At 46.7% G+C, this 18,461-nt stretch overlaps 11 protein-coding genes across 11 annotated transcripts; 6 read left to right on the top strand and 5 right to left on the bottom strand.

The window, feature by feature from the left end:
• Positions 1-295: 295 nt before the first annotated feature.
• EDB82DRAFT_163592 (uncharacterized protein) lies at positions 296-1,700 on the top strand. The gene is made up of 2 exons (XM_025734315.2): positions 296-655; positions 718-1,700. The coding sequence occupies exons 1-2, from the start codon at positions 483-485 to the stop codon at positions 1,601-1,603; spliced, it is 1,059 nt and encodes a 352-aa protein (XP_025585134.1). The 5' UTR covers positions 296-482; the 3' UTR covers positions 1,604-1,700.
• An 891-nt stretch (positions 1,701-2,591) lies between these two features.
• On the bottom strand, positions 2,592-3,386 carry EDB82DRAFT_474678 (uncharacterized protein; the record flags this gene model as incomplete). The annotated part of the gene is made up of 1 exon (XM_025734316.1): positions 2,592-3,386. One exon carries the CDS (start codon positions 3,384-3,386, stop codon positions 2,592-2,594), a length of 795 nt encoding a protein of 264 aa, XP_025585135.1.
• A 1,012-nt stretch (positions 3,387-4,398) lies between these two features.
• EDB82DRAFT_163623 (uncharacterized protein) lies at positions 4,399-4,920 on the top strand. The gene is made up of 2 exons (XM_025734317.2): positions 4,399-4,578; positions 4,643-4,920. The coding sequence occupies exons 1-2, from the start codon at positions 4,462-4,464 to the stop codon at positions 4,778-4,780; spliced, it is 255 nt and encodes an 84-aa protein (XP_025585136.1). The 5' UTR covers positions 4,399-4,461; the 3' UTR covers positions 4,781-4,920.
• Positions 4,921-5,217: 297 nt separating this feature from the next.
• On the bottom strand, positions 5,218-6,902 carry EDB82DRAFT_498057 (uncharacterized protein). The gene is made up of 2 exons (XM_065608562.1): positions 6,245-6,902; positions 5,218-6,192 (listed from the first exon to the last, which is right to left on the bottom strand). Exons 1-2 carry the CDS (start codon positions 6,888-6,890, stop codon positions 5,444-5,446), a joined length of 1,395 nt encoding a protein of 464 aa, XP_065464712.1. The 5' UTR covers positions 6,891-6,902; the 3' UTR covers positions 5,218-5,443.
• Positions 6,903-7,866: 964 nt separating this feature from the next.
• Positions 7,867-9,917, top strand: EDB82DRAFT_498058 (uncharacterized protein). The gene has a single exon (XM_025734319.2). It carries the CDS (start codon positions 7,872-7,874, stop codon positions 9,765-9,767), a length of 1,896 nt encoding a protein of 631 aa, XP_025585138.1. The 5' UTR covers positions 7,867-7,871; the 3' UTR covers positions 9,768-9,917.
• EDB82DRAFT_163641 (uncharacterized protein) lies at positions 9,870-11,125 on the top strand. Its single transcript, XM_025734321.2, has one exon. The coding sequence runs from the start codon at positions 9,981-9,983 to the stop codon at positions 11,067-11,069; it is 1,089 nt and encodes a 362-aa protein (XP_025585139.1). The 5' UTR covers positions 9,870-9,980; the 3' UTR covers positions 11,070-11,125.
• EDB82DRAFT_163642 (uncharacterized protein) lies at positions 11,126-12,080 on the bottom strand. Its single transcript, XM_025734322.2, has one exon. The coding sequence runs from the start codon at positions 11,772-11,774 to the stop codon at positions 11,181-11,183; it is 594 nt and encodes a 197-aa protein (XP_025585140.1). The 5' UTR covers positions 11,775-12,080; the 3' UTR covers positions 11,126-11,180.
• A 225-nt stretch (positions 12,081-12,305) lies between these two features.
• Positions 12,306-12,900, bottom strand: EDB82DRAFT_554963 (uncharacterized protein; the record flags this gene model as incomplete). The annotated part of the gene is made up of 2 exons (XM_065609643.1): positions 12,306-12,630; positions 12,687-12,900. The coding sequence occupies 2 exons, from the start codon at positions 12,898-12,900 to the stop codon at positions 12,422-12,424; spliced, it is 423 nt and encodes a 140-aa protein (XP_065464713.1). The 3' UTR covers positions 12,306-12,421.
• A 1,009-nt stretch (positions 12,901-13,909) lies between these two features.
• EDB82DRAFT_498060 (uncharacterized protein) lies at positions 13,910-14,996 on the top strand. Its single transcript, XM_025734324.2, has one exon. The coding sequence runs from the start codon at positions 13,949-13,951 to the stop codon at positions 14,843-14,845; it is 897 nt and encodes a 298-aa protein (XP_025585142.2). The 5' UTR covers positions 13,910-13,948; the 3' UTR covers positions 14,846-14,996.
• On the bottom strand, positions 14,975-15,564 carry EDB82DRAFT_535958 (uncharacterized protein; the record flags this gene model as incomplete). The annotated part of the gene is made up of 2 exons (XM_025734325.2): positions 15,392-15,564; positions 14,975-15,342 (listed from the first exon to the last, which is right to left on the bottom strand). Exons 1-2 carry the CDS (start codon positions 15,483-15,485, stop codon positions 14,975-14,977), a joined length of 462 nt encoding a protein of 153 aa, XP_025585143.1. The 5' UTR covers positions 15,486-15,564.
• Positions 15,565-16,407: 843 nt separating this feature from the next.
• On the top strand, positions 16,408-18,436 carry EDB82DRAFT_498063 (uncharacterized protein). The gene has a single exon (XM_065608563.1). The coding sequence runs from the start codon at positions 16,729-16,731 to the stop codon at positions 18,415-18,417; it is 1,689 nt and encodes a 562-aa protein (XP_065464714.1). The 5' UTR covers positions 16,408-16,728; the 3' UTR covers positions 18,418-18,436.
• Positions 18,437-18,461: the final 25 nt, after the last annotated feature.

The raw sequence follows: 18,461 nt of genomic DNA on the forward strand, positions 1-18,461 counted from the left end.
ATGATGCGACGAGGCAGACAGAGAGCATATTGTGGAGTCAAGGTTGGATAGCAACAATTTGCCAATTACTACAAAAGCGGCTTTCCTTGACCTATAAGACCGTGTAATCTAGTAATCTTATTCATGGAATACCCGTGAGGTCTGAGTGATTTTGTGTCATTTAGTCCATTCATCAACCCGAATCGCTTTGAGCCGAGACCAATGGCTTGATAACTACAGGCCGAACAAGAGATCTAAATGGCCCAAGATACACGGAGAGGAGTAATCATACGATATGATGTCTGATTTTGGGGGAGCTTGAAGCTTGATAAATGAAAGCCTGTGAATGTGCTTCGTTGATCGCCGCTGAAAGTTAATTATCCCCTCTCTTGAGACCGCCATGTGCATCCCTCGCGTTTATAAATATAGCCCTCTTCAGAAGATTGTGGCCCTTTTGCTCTTCTTCAATCATCTTCTTGCAAGTTTGCCAATCCGGTCACAAAATGGTCTCCTTCAAGCTTCTCATGGCCGCCATGGCCACTATGTCTTTCAGCCTCGCTGAAGCCCATGGCAAAAGCAAAAAGTACGATTGCTCCGACACGTGCGCGGAAGAGATGAGGGCGATTGATGGCTACGAGGAGGACTGCTATCACTATCTCTCCATGATCGAGTCTGGGTAAGTTTACCATCGATAGCCCCATACTTTGTTATTTCTACCAACACATTGTCCTTCCACAGGTCTGCTCGATACCTCAGCAAGATCCCTAAGCAGTACAAGTATATCTGCCGTGGCATTGTTGATTTTGTGAATGCCTGCTACTGCCTTGCCCCTGACAAGCCTACTTCTTGCACCAGCGAGGAATGCGAGCCTACCACCACCACCACCGACACTGTTTTTATCAAGCAGACTACTACCACCACGACTACTGAACCTGCCGAGACTGAGACCACCACAACCACTGAGCCAACTACGAGTACTGAACCTACCACAACTACCGAGACGGACTCTACCACAACTACTGAAACTGAGTTTGAACCTACAACAACTACTGAGACTACTACAACTACTGAACCTACTACAACGACTGAGACTACTACTGAACCTACTACAACAACTGAGACGGACTCCACTACAACCACAACGACTGAGACTACTACTGAACCCACAACAACTACCGAGACGGATTCCACCACAACTACAGAGACAGACTCTACTACAACTACCACAACAACTACGGAGACTGACTCTACTACAACAACTACCACAACAACTACTACGGACGCCGCCTCCGCCACCTGTCCCGCATCATGCAACTCTGGCTTTCAATGCAGCGATGGAACCATCACTTACTGTGACTCCAACGAGAACTGCATCTGTTTCGGGACTACTGAGGGTGACAGTATCTGCCTTCCCAATTTCAACTGCCCTAATACCGAACAATGTACCTCTTCGAATGATTGCACATTTGGCCAGAGATGTGTCTCCAACACATGCTGTAACTTGAATGTTTGTGTTACACCTTCCACTACCCAACAGTGTCAGGGTGGCAACAGTGAACAGAGCAATCTCATGGCCCGAGCACCAGCTGGCCGACGTGCCAGGGGAAACACTGCCACTTTTTAAGGGGCTTGAACGATCTTTTCTTCTTAGCTGGAGTTGATACTGCTGTTAGAAACTCCTGCATCAAAGACGGGAATCGTGTCTTGAAAAAAAAAAAAAAAAACCATAATACTTTAGTTATTTAATTGATCTATTAGGTTGAAACAGGCCCTGCTAGTGAAGATGATACTTGAAAATATTTGTGAATAAACGCGTTCATCTTGCCATCCCCGTGCGTTAGCATATGCAAATAACTTTGGCAATAGCTTTGGTGCCTCAAAGTTCAGTGAGCTTTGTTGGCAAAACAGGGTCCGAGACTTACTCCTTCACGATTAAACTTTCAAAGCATGAGCCAGACCAAGAGACACCTCTTTATTTGAATAAACTGAGCCGAATCTCTATCCTTAGATGTGGCTGAGAAGTGTAACAGTTATTGAATTATTCATTTTTTATTTTAATCTTGGTGCATATTTGCATCGGACGACGACCTCATCTGCTTTGGCTACTTTGTTACTAGAACCAGAGTATATGGCCTTGAGGCATCAGAAAAATTGACCGCTGGAAGCAAATGAGACGAAATTAGTAGGCCACTTTATACTCCTTAGACTATAGTTTTTAGACTACTTATTCTTTTACCTTAAGACTAGGAGGCCATTGTTCTGCTACCCACTAGTATGGGTATCTCTCAGAGAATCGGTCCAGCCAGAGAACCACACGCAGGATTACGAACTGCCTGAATCACGCTCCACAGAAGTAATGTGGGAGCCCCTCCGACTTTGATACTTTACACTCAGACTCCAATCTCGACTCTTTCAATCCCCTACGACGCAATTAAGTCGCCTCGGTAGTAAAACTGACCATACTTGACGCCACTCAAACCTAGTATTGTAAAGTGATCAGGGGTTAGTGGGAGGATAACCAGATGTCTATAGCAGCTTAGACTGAACCGCATATACCCAGCAGAACATCTGTCGGCACCCCACGCCGTTGACTGGGTATCATTTTCGAGAGTTCACCAAAACCACCCCGGATATTTCTGAATATCGAAGTTGCGCCCGTCTTTGCTGACGCCAAATGATAGCCATGTATCATCTGCTAGTCTCTGAAGATTCTTCAGGCTTGGAATGATGGATTTGCCGCCCGGATAAAACCTTCCGTCTTCAAACATACCGAATGCTCTTTGTAAGCAGATCTCTTCGAGTAGATACTCGGCTTTAATAGAGCAAGATACTGATATCGGCATCTGTTCAGGTGTATCCATCCTGCCGGTAAATACTTGTAAAGTTGTATTGGGACGTAACCGAGCAGTATAAGGGTATTTGAGTACCCCCGTAAGGAAGGCCATATTATCTGAGAGACGGCTAACTCTGAGACTTTGGGTTTCGAGGTATCCTTCAGAATTTGGCTTCTCCCCAGTTCGATTGGCCGATATCAGCGTGAAGCTAAGGTCGCTGAAGCTGAAGATAGGGGATTTGTAAGGGATTGATAAAGGGGGCAAACCAGGAGGACAAAGTTTAGCGTTAACACAGACGCATTCCGGAAACCCGAGAGATGGTCCTCGCTCTAGACTGTTGGTGTTTGTGGTGACATCTAATGAGGGCCGAGTCGGAAGAGGAGATCGGGTGGAAGTTTGCTTATTGACGTTTTCAAAACTTTGTTTTGTTTGAACCCATGCCGCGCCATTGAAGAGGGATGTGTAGAGGACAGAAAGGTAGCACGTGGAACACGATGTAGCGTCCCAGTCCTTTTCACCGTCATCCTGTATAAGAGACCTGAAAGGAGCCGTTCGAACGTAGACACCTTTCATACTAGGAGGGGCGACAGCATCGGATATCTCGTGCGATACTGTAGCGGTCTGTTGTATTCTGCCATAGCATCGTGGGGGATGCGCGGATAAGCTTCATGATAGCGGAATATGACTCAACATGAACGATGATGTATGTTCGGATTTTCGACGGTAACCGTGAGAAGGAATCCATGCTGGAAGGTCGAAATTGCGTGGCTTTGTGGGTGTGTGATGGGAGGATTGTGGTAGGAAGTGAATTCTTCAAGCGTCAGAAGAGGAGCGATAAACTGTTTGGTGTTGGTCCAGGTCGACAGAATTGTACAGGGATTGCGTGTTTATATACTCAGATCTTGAGCCGAAAACTTTTTTGACTTGTGATAAGATTAGGCTTTTTTGCTCGTACAAGGTTTTAGCAATACGTCTACGGGAAGATAGACCGTATAGAAAATAATATTTATCTCCGATGTCCTTTACAAAAAGGCAATTTGTAATGTGACAGGACTCCACGTTGGGGATCTGCTCTACGATATACGGAATAATGATTGCGGCTACACAGATTATGAGACAGTTCAGTACTATATGCTAGACAATGATCAGGGCATGTGTACTCTTATTTATGTTTTTCTGTACTCTATTTGAGCCAGAGCCAGAGCTTCTCGATTTACTTTAAATTTCCATGAAAGGATGGATCAAAGTCTCAAAATCCGAAATCAAGTTTCTCAATAACTCACTTTCCCAACAAGAAAATGCCTGACAGGGCAACTGGGCATGTATAATTAGATGAGAAAATCTAAAATTAATCTACAAAGTGCAGACAGACAGTGCCGTTGATGATAGTGTCTGACAGGTAATAGTTGAAAGAGCTTGTCGGTTCAGTTACAAAGCTTCTATTGGCTGTTGAGCTACGTTAAAATGTGGACTATCGTACCTAGGCATGTTATTTGTCTCGTAGTCGAGCAAGCGTCATAGATAGGAACCAGCAGTACCTGATGTGGGGAAAAGTAACACAGAGAGTCAGTAACATAAATCTGCAAAGTCTTCTGCGAAATCGACAGTTATTTGTCAAACATCCGACAAGAACGACACAAACACCAAAATGCCTTCATCTAAGGGAGAACCTACCGACCCTGAGTTCCGAGAGAAATTGAAGGAAGAGATCAAGCAAGAGCCTAACAAGAGTGGTGGCGGCGAAGGCCAATGGTCAGCGTGGAAAGTATGAAGATTTCTTACTGATTTAGGTTCAATGTCTTTGTGATTGTTGCTGATATTGTACCAAGGCTTCGAAGCTCGCAAAGGAATACGAGAAGCAAGGCGGTGACTATGAAAATGAAGCTGGATCCAAGAACGAGCCAAAGAAAGGCGAGCCGCAACACAAGAGTGAAGGAAAGAAGAATCGAGAGCTTGAAGAGAAATGAAATGTACCTACTTTCTTGTACCGTGCAGGGCAATAAAGTGGAAGTTGTTATGACAATTGAAGTGAAAATTGTCACCCATGGTCATAAACTAAAGCTTATTACATAGTTAGAAACTCTGTTGGACGGGAACCGCACCACACGAAATGTTGAAATCATTTGAGATTAAAAAAAGGAACCATTTACATACATACAGCTAGTCAAGACTGGCAAAAAACATACAACACCGGGGATTCGCTGGTCGTCACCGACCCAACTACTAATCCAGCGCTTCGCAGCTTGACTATGGGAGAGCGGACGGGATCCCGTATTTTCTACGAGCTTTGGTCGTATGTATCATGACTAGAGCTTTTTCAGATTATATACTACATTTTTTTCCTACCACAACTAGAACTCGCTCTTCGTGAGGTGGGACTCGAAACCCTTTGCGGATCATCCTTCCGCGAAGCAGCTCCATCGTGTAGGTAGGGCGGCCAGCACTGCGGCCAGTTATGTAATTCTTCGTTTAGTACATAACTCATAACAGATTCAGTTTGGTCAATTCTGCAAGCTTTAGGCATATTCTCAAGCTAAACACACTTCAAAAAAAAAGCTAGTCAAAATTTTACTTCCATCGCAATCGTCAATACCTTCTTGACATCCCCCACTCCGTCTCTACAATAGTATTCATGCTCTGGGTTTATGCTTCTTCTCACACTTACACATTGCCTCCATCGTCTCAGACGTATATCTCCTCCCACTATAACCAATCCAGAATGATTTAAACCCTTGCTCATCAATGTATTTCAGGCACTGACGAAGGTTCTCCTTCATCTCCTCAGCATAACTCCCGTGCATACAACTTACTTCATCTTCATTTTGCCAAGCATCATCTCCGCTACTATATGCACGTATGCAGATTTCTCTCAGCCCCAGGTTGCGTGTTTCGTCTACCCATCTCCTCGCCATCCTCGCCCACTCAGCAATGGCATGAGAATTAGCTTTGCTCATGCAATTATGAGAAGAAGGACCGCATTGGCCACTGGTATGCAGATTGAGAATAAGTGTTTGCAAAGAGGGAGTCAACCAATTCCGACATGCTTCTTCATTCGGATGTTTATATGCTATGCATATGGTCATGGTGTGTAGATTTGGAAAGTTAGAGACTGGGAAGGCATTTTGATCCCGATCATGGCCCAACCAGCCGATATCAAGGACTCGGATATGATCCTTCTGGGAAGATAGGGCGTCGGCAAGACAGTTGTGGTTCCATCGAAACGCGGCTTTTATTTCATTATTGTCCCAGAAATCTCCATTAGTTATAAAGAGCTCATGAAGTTCTTTGGGCCATTGAAGGAACTGCTTTATAGATTGTGGTCGGGCATGCAAACCGTGAAATTGGAGTTTAGTAAAGCTTGCTGATTTCTCTTGGTCCTGTTCTGCATGTTAGTGGCGTAGTGCTTTCTGTCATATTTGGAACACTTTCCTTGGTTGGTTTGATCAATGAAATATCAGGTTCTTCCTCTTCTTGCACCATGTCTAGTGATAGCTTGTCAAGCCGTGGAAGTGTGCATGCTATCTTAAGCATCTCACTGTTTGGTGACTGTCTACCTATTGCCAGGTGCTTTATGTAATTCTGCAGTAACGGACGCCGTAGAATCTCTTCGCGGAAGAGTTTTGCTTGGGGCGGGCAATCAATCCAATGGATCGAAATATCAATCGACACATCTCCGTACAGTAAAGGAAGGGCTAGTGCATGAAACCTCTTGCATGTCCAGATGAGGTTATACGCGGCTGCATACCGAGCCCAACCTCTTTCCGGTCCCCAATTGGGTACATCATCTTCTTCGAGTAAGTGCCAGTAAGCATCCCAATATGCATCATGGCCCAATGAAAACTCCAATGGCTTCTTCACAACAGAGCGGAGGATTGGTTGTAAAAGCTCATCCGGGAGCTGAAGAAGAGGGACCCTTGCATTTAGCTCTGAAGCTTTGAGGATCGATGTGTCATTATGGCAGCAGAGCTTGGGCCATGGGATTGGACGATCCAAGAAAGGATAGTTTGGCAGAGTATTGGGTCTGTAGAAGATGAGTTGACCCGAGGGCGAGATGTTGAGTCGCGTCTGCGTTAACATGTCTTGTTGTCCGCTGATTGAGGAGAAGGACTAAAGTTCAGAGAATGAGATCAGAAGACTAGGTATCGATAGCTGATATGTCAGCAACGACAGCTCCGTAATTAGTCAGAGCACAGCCCCAAAGGGCGCTGGAAATAGCGCTTATGGGCAGGAAACAGGCCTTTAACTACCCTATCCCGGTGCCACTTTTAGTGAACGTTGATTTTCACCACTTCTTACTTTGAGTCTTATGGAAAGGGTTATGACTCTTTACTTTAGTATAGGTATTATACTTCTCAATTTAGTCTGATTAAAAGCGAGATCATTTAACACAAGCCCGGGTGACGTCCATGCTGTAAGGTAATGATAGTCAGTCTTCAAGGACAACTCTCGAACATATCTATCTCCGTATTGATGATGCATTTACTACCAACAAAATGAAGGGAGCTTAAAAGCGCCCCGATCCTCCCGTTTTAGTCAATATCGGGACCTTAGCTGGTAGCTTAGACCTCCGTGATCTACACAGCTAAGCTTGACATTCCAAAAGTAGTGGTACACGCCATCGACGCCATCGTGCGGGGTGCCGCAGATCTGACCAAGAACATGTTGGAATTAACGACGGATATTGAGCATGACGGCTTGTTGCAGAAACATTGAACTCAATCCCTACAGCCCCGGCATTTAGAAAGCAGCACAGAGACAAAGTTTCAGCTATTGAGTAACGCAGCTAGTGCTTATTCAGTAGTCATGACATCAGTCATTGTCTTGTAAATCAATTTCTTAGACATCTATTGCCTTGTGAGACGATAGAAGAACGTCAGTCCCTGTCTGGTAAACCAAACATTAGCACGGGTCGCTCCTTAATATTACACCAGAGTGGCTTGTTGCTCGTTCTCACACGAGCACTTACCTACTTTGTAGTCGAAGACCCCCTCATAGGTATATCTCTGCATTGCCCCTAGAACCCTCAACATTGTAAAAATAGCATCAGCTACAGCAACAATGAGACGCGAGACTGCAGCCAAGCCCGACGTCTTCGGGTGCCTTGCCAAGTCTGAAGGGCCCTCAAAATTACAAGTCAAGTTTCTTGATCCACTCTCACCCATTTACGCACGATCTCGTTGCGAGCGGTCTAGGCCTCCCAAGCCTATTGAACACAATGGAAGTGCCTATAATCTCGTGGGTGTCAACTCTTGTCGGGAATTAGTCTTGAGAGACCAACGTGCTTTGCATCTCGATATTCGTATCGAATGTTTCCCGGAGCGTGTCGTCGTGTTTGACGGGATTGCATGGCAAGTCGATCGACTCGAAGCTATTCCTCATCCACTAGACTTCACGAAACAACCTAGTCGAATACTTCACCTGAAGAGATGGACAAGCTCCGGAGAGGAGCGAACAGAAGTTGATGAGCCGGACAACTTACGCGTGGTCTTTCCGAGCTCTAAGGGCGAGCATACTTTGGGTCCTATAAAACATGGCATCGTACGCATGATCTCGATTGCCTCTCGCCGAAGAATTGTCAAACCCTTGGAACCAGGAAGACCGTTTGAAGCACGACTGCGCGGTCGTGAACTCTATGGGCCTTTTCGAATCGATGTCAAAAAGAATGGTCAGTTGATAGCCGAAAATGTTTGTGGCAGTGACTGCCTCGCCAGGTTCGCGGTTGAACCCCACGAGATTGCACCATCCTACGCGCGAGTCAACTGCCCAGACTTTGGCGGCTGTTTTGATATTGATTCTTTTCTGTACTATGAAGACAAACTTCGCTGCAGGGCGACGAGTGTCAAGGCTATCCAAGCTATGCGATTCACTAGCGATCGAGCACCCATGTTTGGGACTCTGAGTTCAGGACCAGTGCCTCTCCTCACTAATGGGCTGGACCATCTCAAGGTGTTTGAGAATTTTATTCATGACAACATGCATCGAAATCATGATCAGAGAAGACCACGGCAACTGACGGTTTTGAACTTGTCCATGTGCGACCAGGGCGATGCAAAGATTGTGGTGGATGCTCTCATCGACTTTCGAAAACACAATCTTGATGCTAAGATGTCAATCGTCGTGTCAAAGCTAGGGTCAACGGTATATCTGAACACGCCAGAGTATCAACAATACATCAAGCTTCTTGAAGAAAATAGCATCTATGTCGACATGTTTACTGGAGTTGAAGGACCAACGCGACAGGTCGTCCACGCTAAAGCGATAGTAATTGATGACCGAACTCTGTTTAGTACAGGAGCTATCATGGACACCAAGCCCATCGACAAAGCCGACTTCTCCATCGAGCTTCCACCTATAGCCTCCAAGGCCTTCCAAGCATATATGCAGGATGCTATCTTGGGTGGTGCAAGTGATGAACGACGGGCGCAACTTACAGCGCGACTAGCCGGTCTCGGAGTAATAATCAACGATCCCATCGCCAGTCTGACGTATATCAGTCGCGCACAACACACTTTACTTCGTGGAGCACGTCAGGATCTGCTAGTTAGTGTCTCGGAACTCGTTGACCCCCAGATCACCAAGCTCCTTGTTCGACGCGCAGCAAACGGTGTTGTAGTTACGATTCAGGTTCGTGAGATAGACAAGGTTTCTGCTGCGATTCTCACGCAGGCGATGCGACGCTATGGGAAACGTATAACCGTCGAAGACGTAAGCTGTTGGGAACCGAGACCACATTACAATGCTATAGTTGCAGATGGAAATCTAGCATATCTAGGCACTTCATACTTTTGGCCGACACAAAGAAACATGATTCACCAGGGTAGATCGCTTGAGAATGGAGTTTTACTGGACGGTGATGCCGCGAGAGCGTTGAGAAGGCATTTGGATGAGCTGAAAGACCGAGTTTACAGTCACTCGGCGGAAGTATCAGCACTTGGCAGTCAGCCGGAAAGATAGCTATTCAGAATCCATTATCTCATACCTAGTCAATTCACTCGTGGAATCCTTCCATTTTTGGTTGTATGGTAACCCCGCGCCTCTCCCCGCTCATAAAGCCGATAATGGCCGATACCGGCTTCGATAAAACACCAACTCAACTCCTCTCCCTGTTATCATTTGTGACACTCTCAACGCCATTCCCTACAGAAACAAGATATCACATTATTCAAAATGTCTTTCACAGTTCTATCAGACAAAAATGTCAACCATATTCTTGACACCCTAGCGTCGTCAGAGGTCATTGAGTTGGCCAATGCCTTGGAGAAAGCTCTCATCCAATACTCATGTAACAACGAGCAACAATACCAGCCTCATCGGGCTGTTGTCGACCGTGATGGACAAGTCAGTCTATTTATGCCTGGAACTACCGACCAGCTACTCGGCGTAAAGATCGTCGGAATCACTCCAAGCGAGAAACTGAAGCCTTCAGAAGCCGGTCTCAAGAGTGTTTTGACGTTATGCGACGCTAGAGGCCATGCCATAGGTACTTTGAATGCAGCTGCTCTGACCGCGTTTCGAACCGCTTTGGGCTCAATGCTTCCCTATCGATCCAGACGCAAGACAGAAAACATTGTTGTGTTTGGGGCAGGAGCACAAGCTATGTGGCATATCCGATTGGCACTACTGCTTAAGGAGAAGGACATCAAGTCAGTGACTATTGTGAACCGTTCTGCTGAGAGAGCTCAGCAATTGGTTGAGTCGCTCAAGGGAAACAAACAATCTCCATGGCCTTCACACATCAACTTGGAGGTCTTTGACTCCAAGAATGACCTCGAGTCTCTGGTCGTCGATGCGGATGTCTTGTTCTTCACGACCCCCAGTACTCAACCTGTGTTTCCTGCATCTTACCTCACATCGGAGAAAGCTAGAAGCAAAACTCGCTACCTCGCAGCAATTGGCTCATACCGTCTTGACATGCAAGAAATTGATCCCGAACTACTAAAGACAGTCATCGACCCGTCAGGTCCTTTTGCTGACGTTGGATATCATGGGTCCTTAGCTGTTGACAGCCGCGACGGATGTCTACAAGAAGCTGGAGAGCTGGTCAAGGCTGAAATACCTACGGATAAAATGCTCGAGATTGGTCAACTGTTCCAGACGAAGAATACAGAAAACCCAGATGATCTTAACAAATGGCTTGAAGATGGGTTTGTCATTTACAAGAGTGTTGGCACGGGTGTCATGGATTTGGCAATTGGTCGGGAACTACTTCGGTTGGCCAAGGTCAAGAATGTCGGTTTGACTGCTGAAGACTTTTGAGCACACAATGTTCAGTGTAGGAATTTTTGACTGTTATTAATCTAGTTTTATTATAAATGGATACAAGCCCAGATACAATCACCACCTCAGGCAAATGACTATTGTGTGCGCTTAAAGGAAAGCGAGGGCAGCGACGCCGACAGCACCAAGGAGACCAAGGGCCTGTCCACCAGAGACGTGGCCAGCTCCGTTGACAATAACATTGGTCTCGGTAGGCTCGGGCTTTTCGGTCTCGCCACCAGTAGGCTCGATGGGCTTGGTGGGCTTCTCGACTTCGGTAGACTTGGCGGTCTCGGTAGGCTTCATGGTAGAAGCGAGAGTGGTAGCAGAAGCGCAAGCTGTGGGGGGGACGAAGTTGCCTTGGTCGTCGTAGGGGTAGTAGCCGACACAGGTAGCAAACTCAGCAGCGCAGGTAGCCTGGTTGGCATCGGGTGCAACACCGCAGTCGTCGCGAGCCTTCTGGCACTTGGCAAGGCAGTCGTCGGTAGAGACTGGAGGAGCAACCTCAGTGCCAGTGGCAGATGAGACTGGGGGAGCGGGCATACCAGTGGCAGTTGAGACGGGAGGAGGGGGAGGGATGGAGTCGGTGGCAGTTGGGTAGATAGGAGAAGTGAAAGCGACCATAGAGTCGGAGGGAGAGGCGTTGGTGAGCTGGGCAACGCCGAGCATCAAGCCGAACACGAGAGATCCAGTGTTGGACAACATTTTGAAGAAGAGAATGAACGTATTCTGACTTGGTAGTGGAAGCGACGGTGGATGGTCAGAATTCGATGAGCATGAGGTTTGCAGCGATAGATGACTGTTATATGAGGACTGTTCGTCGCCCTTTGGCCGCGACCCTTCTTGGTGATCGAAACCTCAACAGCAAACAGCATTCCTCCCCCGCATACATTTCAGCCACACTGACCCCTTCCCACACGATGCTATGTGACACCTCGTATTCAAAGGCTGTTGCATGCCAAGGAATCCGAAACACATTCCATATTGCACTAACGATAAAATGAAGACAAGTCAGTCGTAATTGTCTCGGTCATTCTACTGTAGAATTGTGATTCAATATCGGCGCCATCTTATTTCACTCGTGTGTCAATGTTTCACTTGGTAATCTCCACGTTGCACTCGCCACTTTCCACCTATGGTATCGTTTCCGGAAACGATTGACAACGAAAAGGATTAGACGGTGGATATGTCTGACGACGGGCAGGCAGAGGTTGGTTCGGGGTGTTTTGGTAACTCAGCGTAATTGTATTAACGTCTTGCGGAGATAACTTGACACTAGGTGGAGTTTTCTGAGGTCTCTACCAAGCTCTTACCCGTCTGTAACTCTTCCACACTGGGTATAGATATCTCCCCTACTTATTATTTCGGCAAAAGTAGATACTGTAGACCTCCCAACCATCTACACGATACAGCAGGAAAGGCTTGCCCCTGTTGCTATATGCCTTCCAACAAGTAAAGTCCTTGAATCCATTGTTTCCAGATCCGGCCCATTGGTTAAGATCCTTACTGGCAGCGTCGGCGAAGATGTTGGAGGTGAAACTAACCCCGCTACTGAAGTTGCCTTGCTCTTGTTAGTCACGTCCATATCCAAGCAGTATGCTATGAGATAAGACTTACCCTTTACAGGTTTTCCTTCCCAGTGAACATTAGACCCATGGGTGACGTCGGTGTAGTCTTGAGGCTGGGCGAAGTTTTCGGCAGAGTGACCATCGGCGTAGTATGCCATGCCGCTGGAGATCTCGTTGCCCTTTACAGAGTTGACTAGATACACGAGCTCTGCGCTGGCATAGTGGGCCGCGAAGATACCAGTGAGCAGCGAGGTGATTTTCATGATGCTCAATTGACCTTTTCAATGGGTATTGGAAATAATAGGAGTGAGTGACTTGAGTTGAGAGTCCTTAAATAAGGAGGGAAGGAGAGAGCAATTTATAGAGCCTATGCAATACCGTGAATACCTCCGGATCTAATAATTTTACATAGTAATCGTCTCACGGCTTGCCTATGAGCCCGATTAGAATTGACTTGCCGTTTACGGAGGACCTTTTGATGGTTTGCAATTGTTGCTGACCCATTCATTGAATTGCTCCGCAGCCCGCTTACATGACCTATATCAAGCCCTGTCGATTGCCGACGGTCTTGCCTGATTATTGCTTTTGTCAGATCTAATCGCCTTAATACGAGAAATGAGGCCCAAGCTACGATGCCTTGTTAGCTTCCAGTTATTGATATTGGGAGAATCAATATTGGCGGAGGTAACTCCGGGGCTTGTTTTTGTTTGGCGTGCTTACTGAGAAATCCCGACTACCCCTGGCTGGAGGGTTGTGTTTGGTCTTTCGGGCTCCATTTGTGAGATCTGGTCCAGTCTAGATTAACTACACCAAACCAAACTGACATGGGGCAATATTTGTTAGTGAGAAGAAGCAGTTGCAGGTCCTCAATAGACATAGGATCCTATTTGGCTGTCTATACAAGAGATAAAAAGGAACCATAACTGTAATCAGAGATTTCAGTGAATAGGCAAACAAGTGCTAATTAATAGTTCGGTGCATTGCATGGCGTTGAGTCTTCATAATACTCAAGCTGTAGAAGGGAAAAGACGAAGGTCCACACCCCTTTCTGGCTTCATGTCCTATAACAGGGTTATCATCCTTGAGATCGCAACATCTCCCTTCATCCAGTCCATTTATATCTGAAAGGGGAAGCACCTCTTGTCCTGATGAGGAGCTACATATTGGTCTTATCTAATCTGCGTTATCAACAAGGATACTGATCCTTCTGCTTACGCCCCGCCCCTTTAGCTTGATGTGAAAATGACGTAGCGGGTCTTTATGGAAATTAAGCTGTAATTTAAACTTGATCAAACTCGTTATCAACATAAAATGTCTGCCAGCGTTCACTCAGTCGAGAACAATAATGCGGGTGTAGTCGAGGTAGCCTCTGCCTCGGCGACCAACCCTGTTCAGATCATCTTGACGCCTCCAACGCCGATAGTACCCACAACTCCAGGTACCATTGACCGCCTTAGCGAAGACACGCACAGGGAGGTTCACCGCCTACCTGATGTATCCGAGGAGAAGGAAGTCGTACCAAAAACTGACTTCTCCGATGAGAAGCAGGTTTGTGATGAACGTGATGCTTATGATGGGAAGGAAGTCTATATACCCGATGCAGAAAAAGAGGTTTATGACGTTGGGTTAGACAAGGAGGTTCACAACTTGAAACTTCACGATGGACATGATGAGAAACAACCATACGACCCCAACAGCCAGACGCATGGCGTTTATGATGCTGAGAAAGAAGTCCTCTGCAACCCCAACAGCACCGCCGACCAGCGAAGGCACAGCACCTCAACCGAGTCCACTGAAACATCACAATCACAAACCAAGGCCAACCCATTCTGCTACAAACGCCACGTCGGCAGATTTAACGACGCAGTCGACAAGAAGAAGAAAGCATGGTCTACATTTACCAACAACTCCAGCACCGCCATGTCGGAGAAGATAGTCCAGATGGACAAAGGCTGGAAACAACGCGTCGATGTGTTTGAGGAGAGCACCATGGCCAAGATGAGCGCTTTTGATCGAAGTATCAGCGATGGAATCGATCGTGCAGGGAAAGGCTACAATTCAACAGTTTCGAGCTGGAAGACGGGGGTGGTTAATAAGAGGAATCAAAGTATTAGCAGTATGAAGAGCTTGGGTTCTAAGTGTCAGATTAGTGGGAAGGGGGGTAAAGAGGAGGTCAAAGAGGAGGCAAAGGAGGACATGGAGAAGTAATGATTGTTTTTTACCATCAGTCGTGAACATTGGTAAATGCATGTCAAATTCGCTTTTATTTCTTTGTTCAATTGCGTTCATTCTGAAAGACCACATAGCTCGCATACAATCTCCCTATTTATGCATGTATCAATACCACTCGATCCTATCATGTGTTCCGTCCAACTTGGCGTCTTTGTGCAGCCGAATGATTGACTCTTTTGTCCTTTTCGTCATAAGCTTGGGGTACTCAGGCGATGTAACTGGAGGTGCAGGCTGGGTACTATCCTGACGAACCCATGCCACACCGTGCGTCCCATCCACAGCCTTCACAGCATTGCGCAATGCTTTTATATCTGTTTCCTCGAACGCGCCACCTAATACCACTGCCTCGGGAATTCGCGTGTAATTTCCTGACCCAAGCTTGCTCGTGTCGGGGTGAGAGGGTGGAGGGTTGCCGCGGAGGAGTTCGGGGATGATCAGCTTCCCTGACTCTCCAGGAAGAATGAAGTGGACAACTCAATAATGTTAGATATTGTGAATCTTTCTGTCACAAATGGCTCTAACCTTCAATCTCAGGTTTCAATGCCTCAATGACTCTCTGACCAATAAACTCGGTCTTTCCGCAAAGGATGATAGGGATTGGTGATTGACCAGACATATTGCTATTTTCCTCTTTTCGCTCAACAGTAAGCTATGAGGACGATTATCCAAAGTCTCTTGAGCTGGGACAAGACGACGACTTATACTTGAAGCTTGGTCGGTCAGCCCTAAATGCTGACGTTATGACCTACTGATGCAAGTTTTTTTTTTTTTTGGAAAAGATAAAAGTATGACGATCACCACGACACACAGATAGGCCAAGATTTTACAAAGCATGTCTTCCGTTCCAGATATCTATCCAAAATTAATTGTCAGCTGTTCTAACTGATGAACGTTTCCCAGGGACGTAGCGTTGAAAGGTATGATTTATAGGTGCGTGATGATGTTCCCAGCCTTGGAATATTTCCTTAACCTCATCAATAAAGCTCTGGTGTTATCTTCAAAGATGCGGAAACTGGTTGAGAACTTGTTCTTCTTACCCTCTTCGGCGCTTGTCAATTACGGACTCCTCTTTTTCGTCATAACTTATTGGCCTACACCACACCCCTGCTCCAACATAAGCGCCCAACCCATGCCAGCTATTGTTTTGCAATTTTTAGGCACGATTTTGAAGGATCGTTGCAACCAACAAGGCGGCTAGAGAGCGGAAAAGCGTCCGATTGGATATGCTTAATTATATCATGTTACGGCGCGTAGGACAACGTGCCAAGCCATTCCCGTCATGTTGGTAAGCCAGTGTTGGTCTCATGTGTCAGTTCTGAAACCTCGTACTTAATGAAAGGATGGTCACTCGTTCTGACTATGACCTTCATAGATTTCTGCTGCTATCCTGCTATGAGCTCGTAGACTATTGTGTCATCCGACATGGCCTATCCGTATGACCGACAGTTTCGGCCTTCTTACACTGACGACAACTCCTCTTCTTCCATTTTCAGAGTCCACAATGGCGCGAACGAGTCCAAGAACACATCCAACATAGAAACGAGGTCTCTCGGCCACGAACAGACAATGACGAAAGATGATGAGCACAGCATACATGATAGCTGGAAGCGCCATTTTATGCCAGGCACATTGTTTGCAGACATCAGCTTAACTCTCCTTCCTGCTGCTATCTTGGGACTCGCCCTGGCCGTCATGTGCTTGGATAAAACAGCTGTTGAGAAGGAGGTGCTTCAGAAATGGGATAATGCCATCACCGTGGTTAGTGTCCTTGTTTTCTCCTAATATTCCCTTCATACTAACACATCAACAACTAGATAGCATCGGCTTTCCCAATTTTATTTGCCTCCGTCGCAAGTAGAATGGTCTTCCAGGCCGCCCGCTGGAGGCTCGAAAAAGGTGCAACACTCAACCTTCTCGAACAGTTAATCGGCAGTCGCACCGTCGGATCCACGCTCGTTACACAAATCAGCCTGAGGAGATTTAATATCCTAGGCATCTCTTTGCTCCTCCTTTGGTCCCTTTCGCCACTTGGGTCACAAGCCGCTCTTCGAATGCTACGAACAAGACTTGAACCTGTGTATGCATCATCCAACGTTCTCTATTATACGACGGATGCCTCGTCTGTTTTTAGTAGCTCGACACTCGTCTCCCGCGGTGAGATAGATCAGTATCGGTCGACTCAATCGTTTATGCAGACTATGTACAATTCGTTGCTGCTTGCTCCTCCATCGGCTAAGAGTGATACGATGGACCTGTGGGGGAATGTCAAAATTCCCAGGCTAGAAGTGGACGGCGATAGCGACGGAAGTTGGAAAAACGTTTCGTGGAACTCAGCACCAGATTCTTACACCTCACTAGTAGGCTTACCTGTCACAAATGTCACCCAAGGCAATCTCACATTCTCTCTTGAATCAAGCTACATCGACCTCGACTGCAAAAGATTCAGCTACAATATCTCCGTCATGAAGCAAAAGATGTACAAATGGGACTACTTCGACGGTAACAACAATGGCTCTATCCGGCTTCCCAACGGAACATTCCATGGAATGAATGGAACTACATTACAGTCAGTATGGAGTGTTGCTGTTGATCGTTTTGTTGATGAGTACTGGAACACCAATGATCGTTGTTCTTCAGTTGGCAAGGAAAGAGACTGCCAGAGTCCCAAACTGTTGGTCAACGAAATAGACCTGGATGTAACGCCCGCGCAGCTTGTCTTTGAGGCTTCATTCCGAACCTCTCCCAAGCAATATGTTCCATCAATGCGCGTCGAGGCAGTCTGTGACGTACTCCAGCGCTATGTCGAATCTCGCGTCGCTTGTTCGCGGGCCGACTCTTCGTCGCCGCAAAACTGTACTGTCACTCAGCAGCGTTGGTCGCGCCAACCTCACGCTCCGGACGGTGTCACTATGCTTTCGTTTCCTGATATCTGGAGCTGGGTGACGCGAGGCCTGCCTGTAGGAATACAAGGTCAAAGCTATGCCGATACTCCGATTCGGTATCTCGATAACCCCGCAGTTACAAGCTTTACTGTGGGCGATGAGGAGGAAGAGGGGAAGCTGCTGAGCAACATCACGGAGAAGCAGTTTGGTCGCCGCCTATCACAGCTTCTGACCACATATGTCCTCTTAGGTCAGCTGAACCAGTACACGTCACAAGGAAGCAGTGACATAGCTGCCAGTTTCGAACCAAACGTTACTGTCCCTGTCGATGTCAGTACCCTGAAAGAGGTATACGTTGTGCACTGGTCCTGGATAGCCTTATTCACTGCCTGTTGCGCTGTTCTTCTTGCGAGTGGTATCACGGGGACCATTTTTGCTCACCTGGCCTCTGGACCAGAAATTCTGGGGTACGCCTCATCTGTGGTGCGTGATTCTAGATATGTGAGCCTTCCGCCTACTACAGGACAGAAGGAGGCTCTTGAAGTCACAAAAATGATTGGACAACAAAGATTTAAGTATGGTTATACGAGTGCAACCTCAGAGGGACGGCCTTTGATGGGAGTTGGGTTGGAGGATCAAATACAAGGGATCAAGTACGAGAAGTAGCATGAGGTAAGGAGCGATTTGTAACGAGCCATCTGAAATACATT

Source organism: Fusarium venenatum (assembly GCF_020744135.1).
Source record: "Fusarium venenatum strain MPI-CAGE-CH-0201 chromosome Unknown EDB82scaffold_2, whole genome shotgun sequence".
Taxonomy (NCBI): Eukaryota; Fungi; Ascomycota; class Sordariomycetes; order Hypocreales; family Nectriaceae; genus Fusarium; species Fusarium venenatum.

Coding starts and splice junctions, on each gene's coding strand:
- EDB82DRAFT_163592 (XM_025734315.2), top strand. CDS start 483: ATGGTCTCCTTCAAGCTTCTCATGGCCGCCATGGCCACTATGTCTTTC. Junction 656..717: donor CTCTCCATGATCGAGTCTGG/GTAAGTTTACCA, acceptor GTCCTTCCACAG/GTCTGCTCGATACCTCAGCA.
- EDB82DRAFT_163623 (XM_025734317.2), top strand. CDS start 4,462: ATGCCTTCATCTAAGGGAGAACCTACCGACCCTGAGTTCCGAGAGAAA. Junction 4,579..4,642: donor GCCAATGGTCAGCGTGGAAA/GTATGAAGATTT, acceptor TATTGTACCAAG/GCTTCGAAGCTCGCAAAGGA.
- EDB82DRAFT_498057 (XM_065608562.1), bottom strand. CDS start 6,890: ATGTTAACGCAGACGCGACTCAACATCTCGCCCTCGGGTCAACTCATC. Junction 6,193..6,244: donor TTCATTGATCAAACCAACCA/AGGAAAGTGTTC, acceptor AACATGCAGAAC/AGGACCAAGAGAAATCAGCA.
- EDB82DRAFT_498058 (XM_025734319.2), top strand. CDS start 7,872: ATGAGACGCGAGACTGCAGCCAAGCCCGACGTCTTCGGGTGCCTTGCC.
- EDB82DRAFT_163641 (XM_025734321.2), top strand. CDS start 9,981: ATGTCTTTCACAGTTCTATCAGACAAAAATGTCAACCATATTCTTGAC.
- EDB82DRAFT_163642 (XM_025734322.2), bottom strand. CDS start 11,774: ATGTTGTCCAACACTGGATCTCTCGTGTTCGGCTTGATGCTCGGCGTT.
- EDB82DRAFT_498060 (XM_025734324.2), top strand. CDS start 13,949: ATGTCTGCCAGCGTTCACTCAGTCGAGAACAATAATGCGGGTGTAGTC.
- EDB82DRAFT_498063 (XM_065608563.1), top strand. CDS start 16,729: ATGGTCTTCCAGGCCGCCCGCTGGAGGCTCGAAAAAGGTGCAACACTC.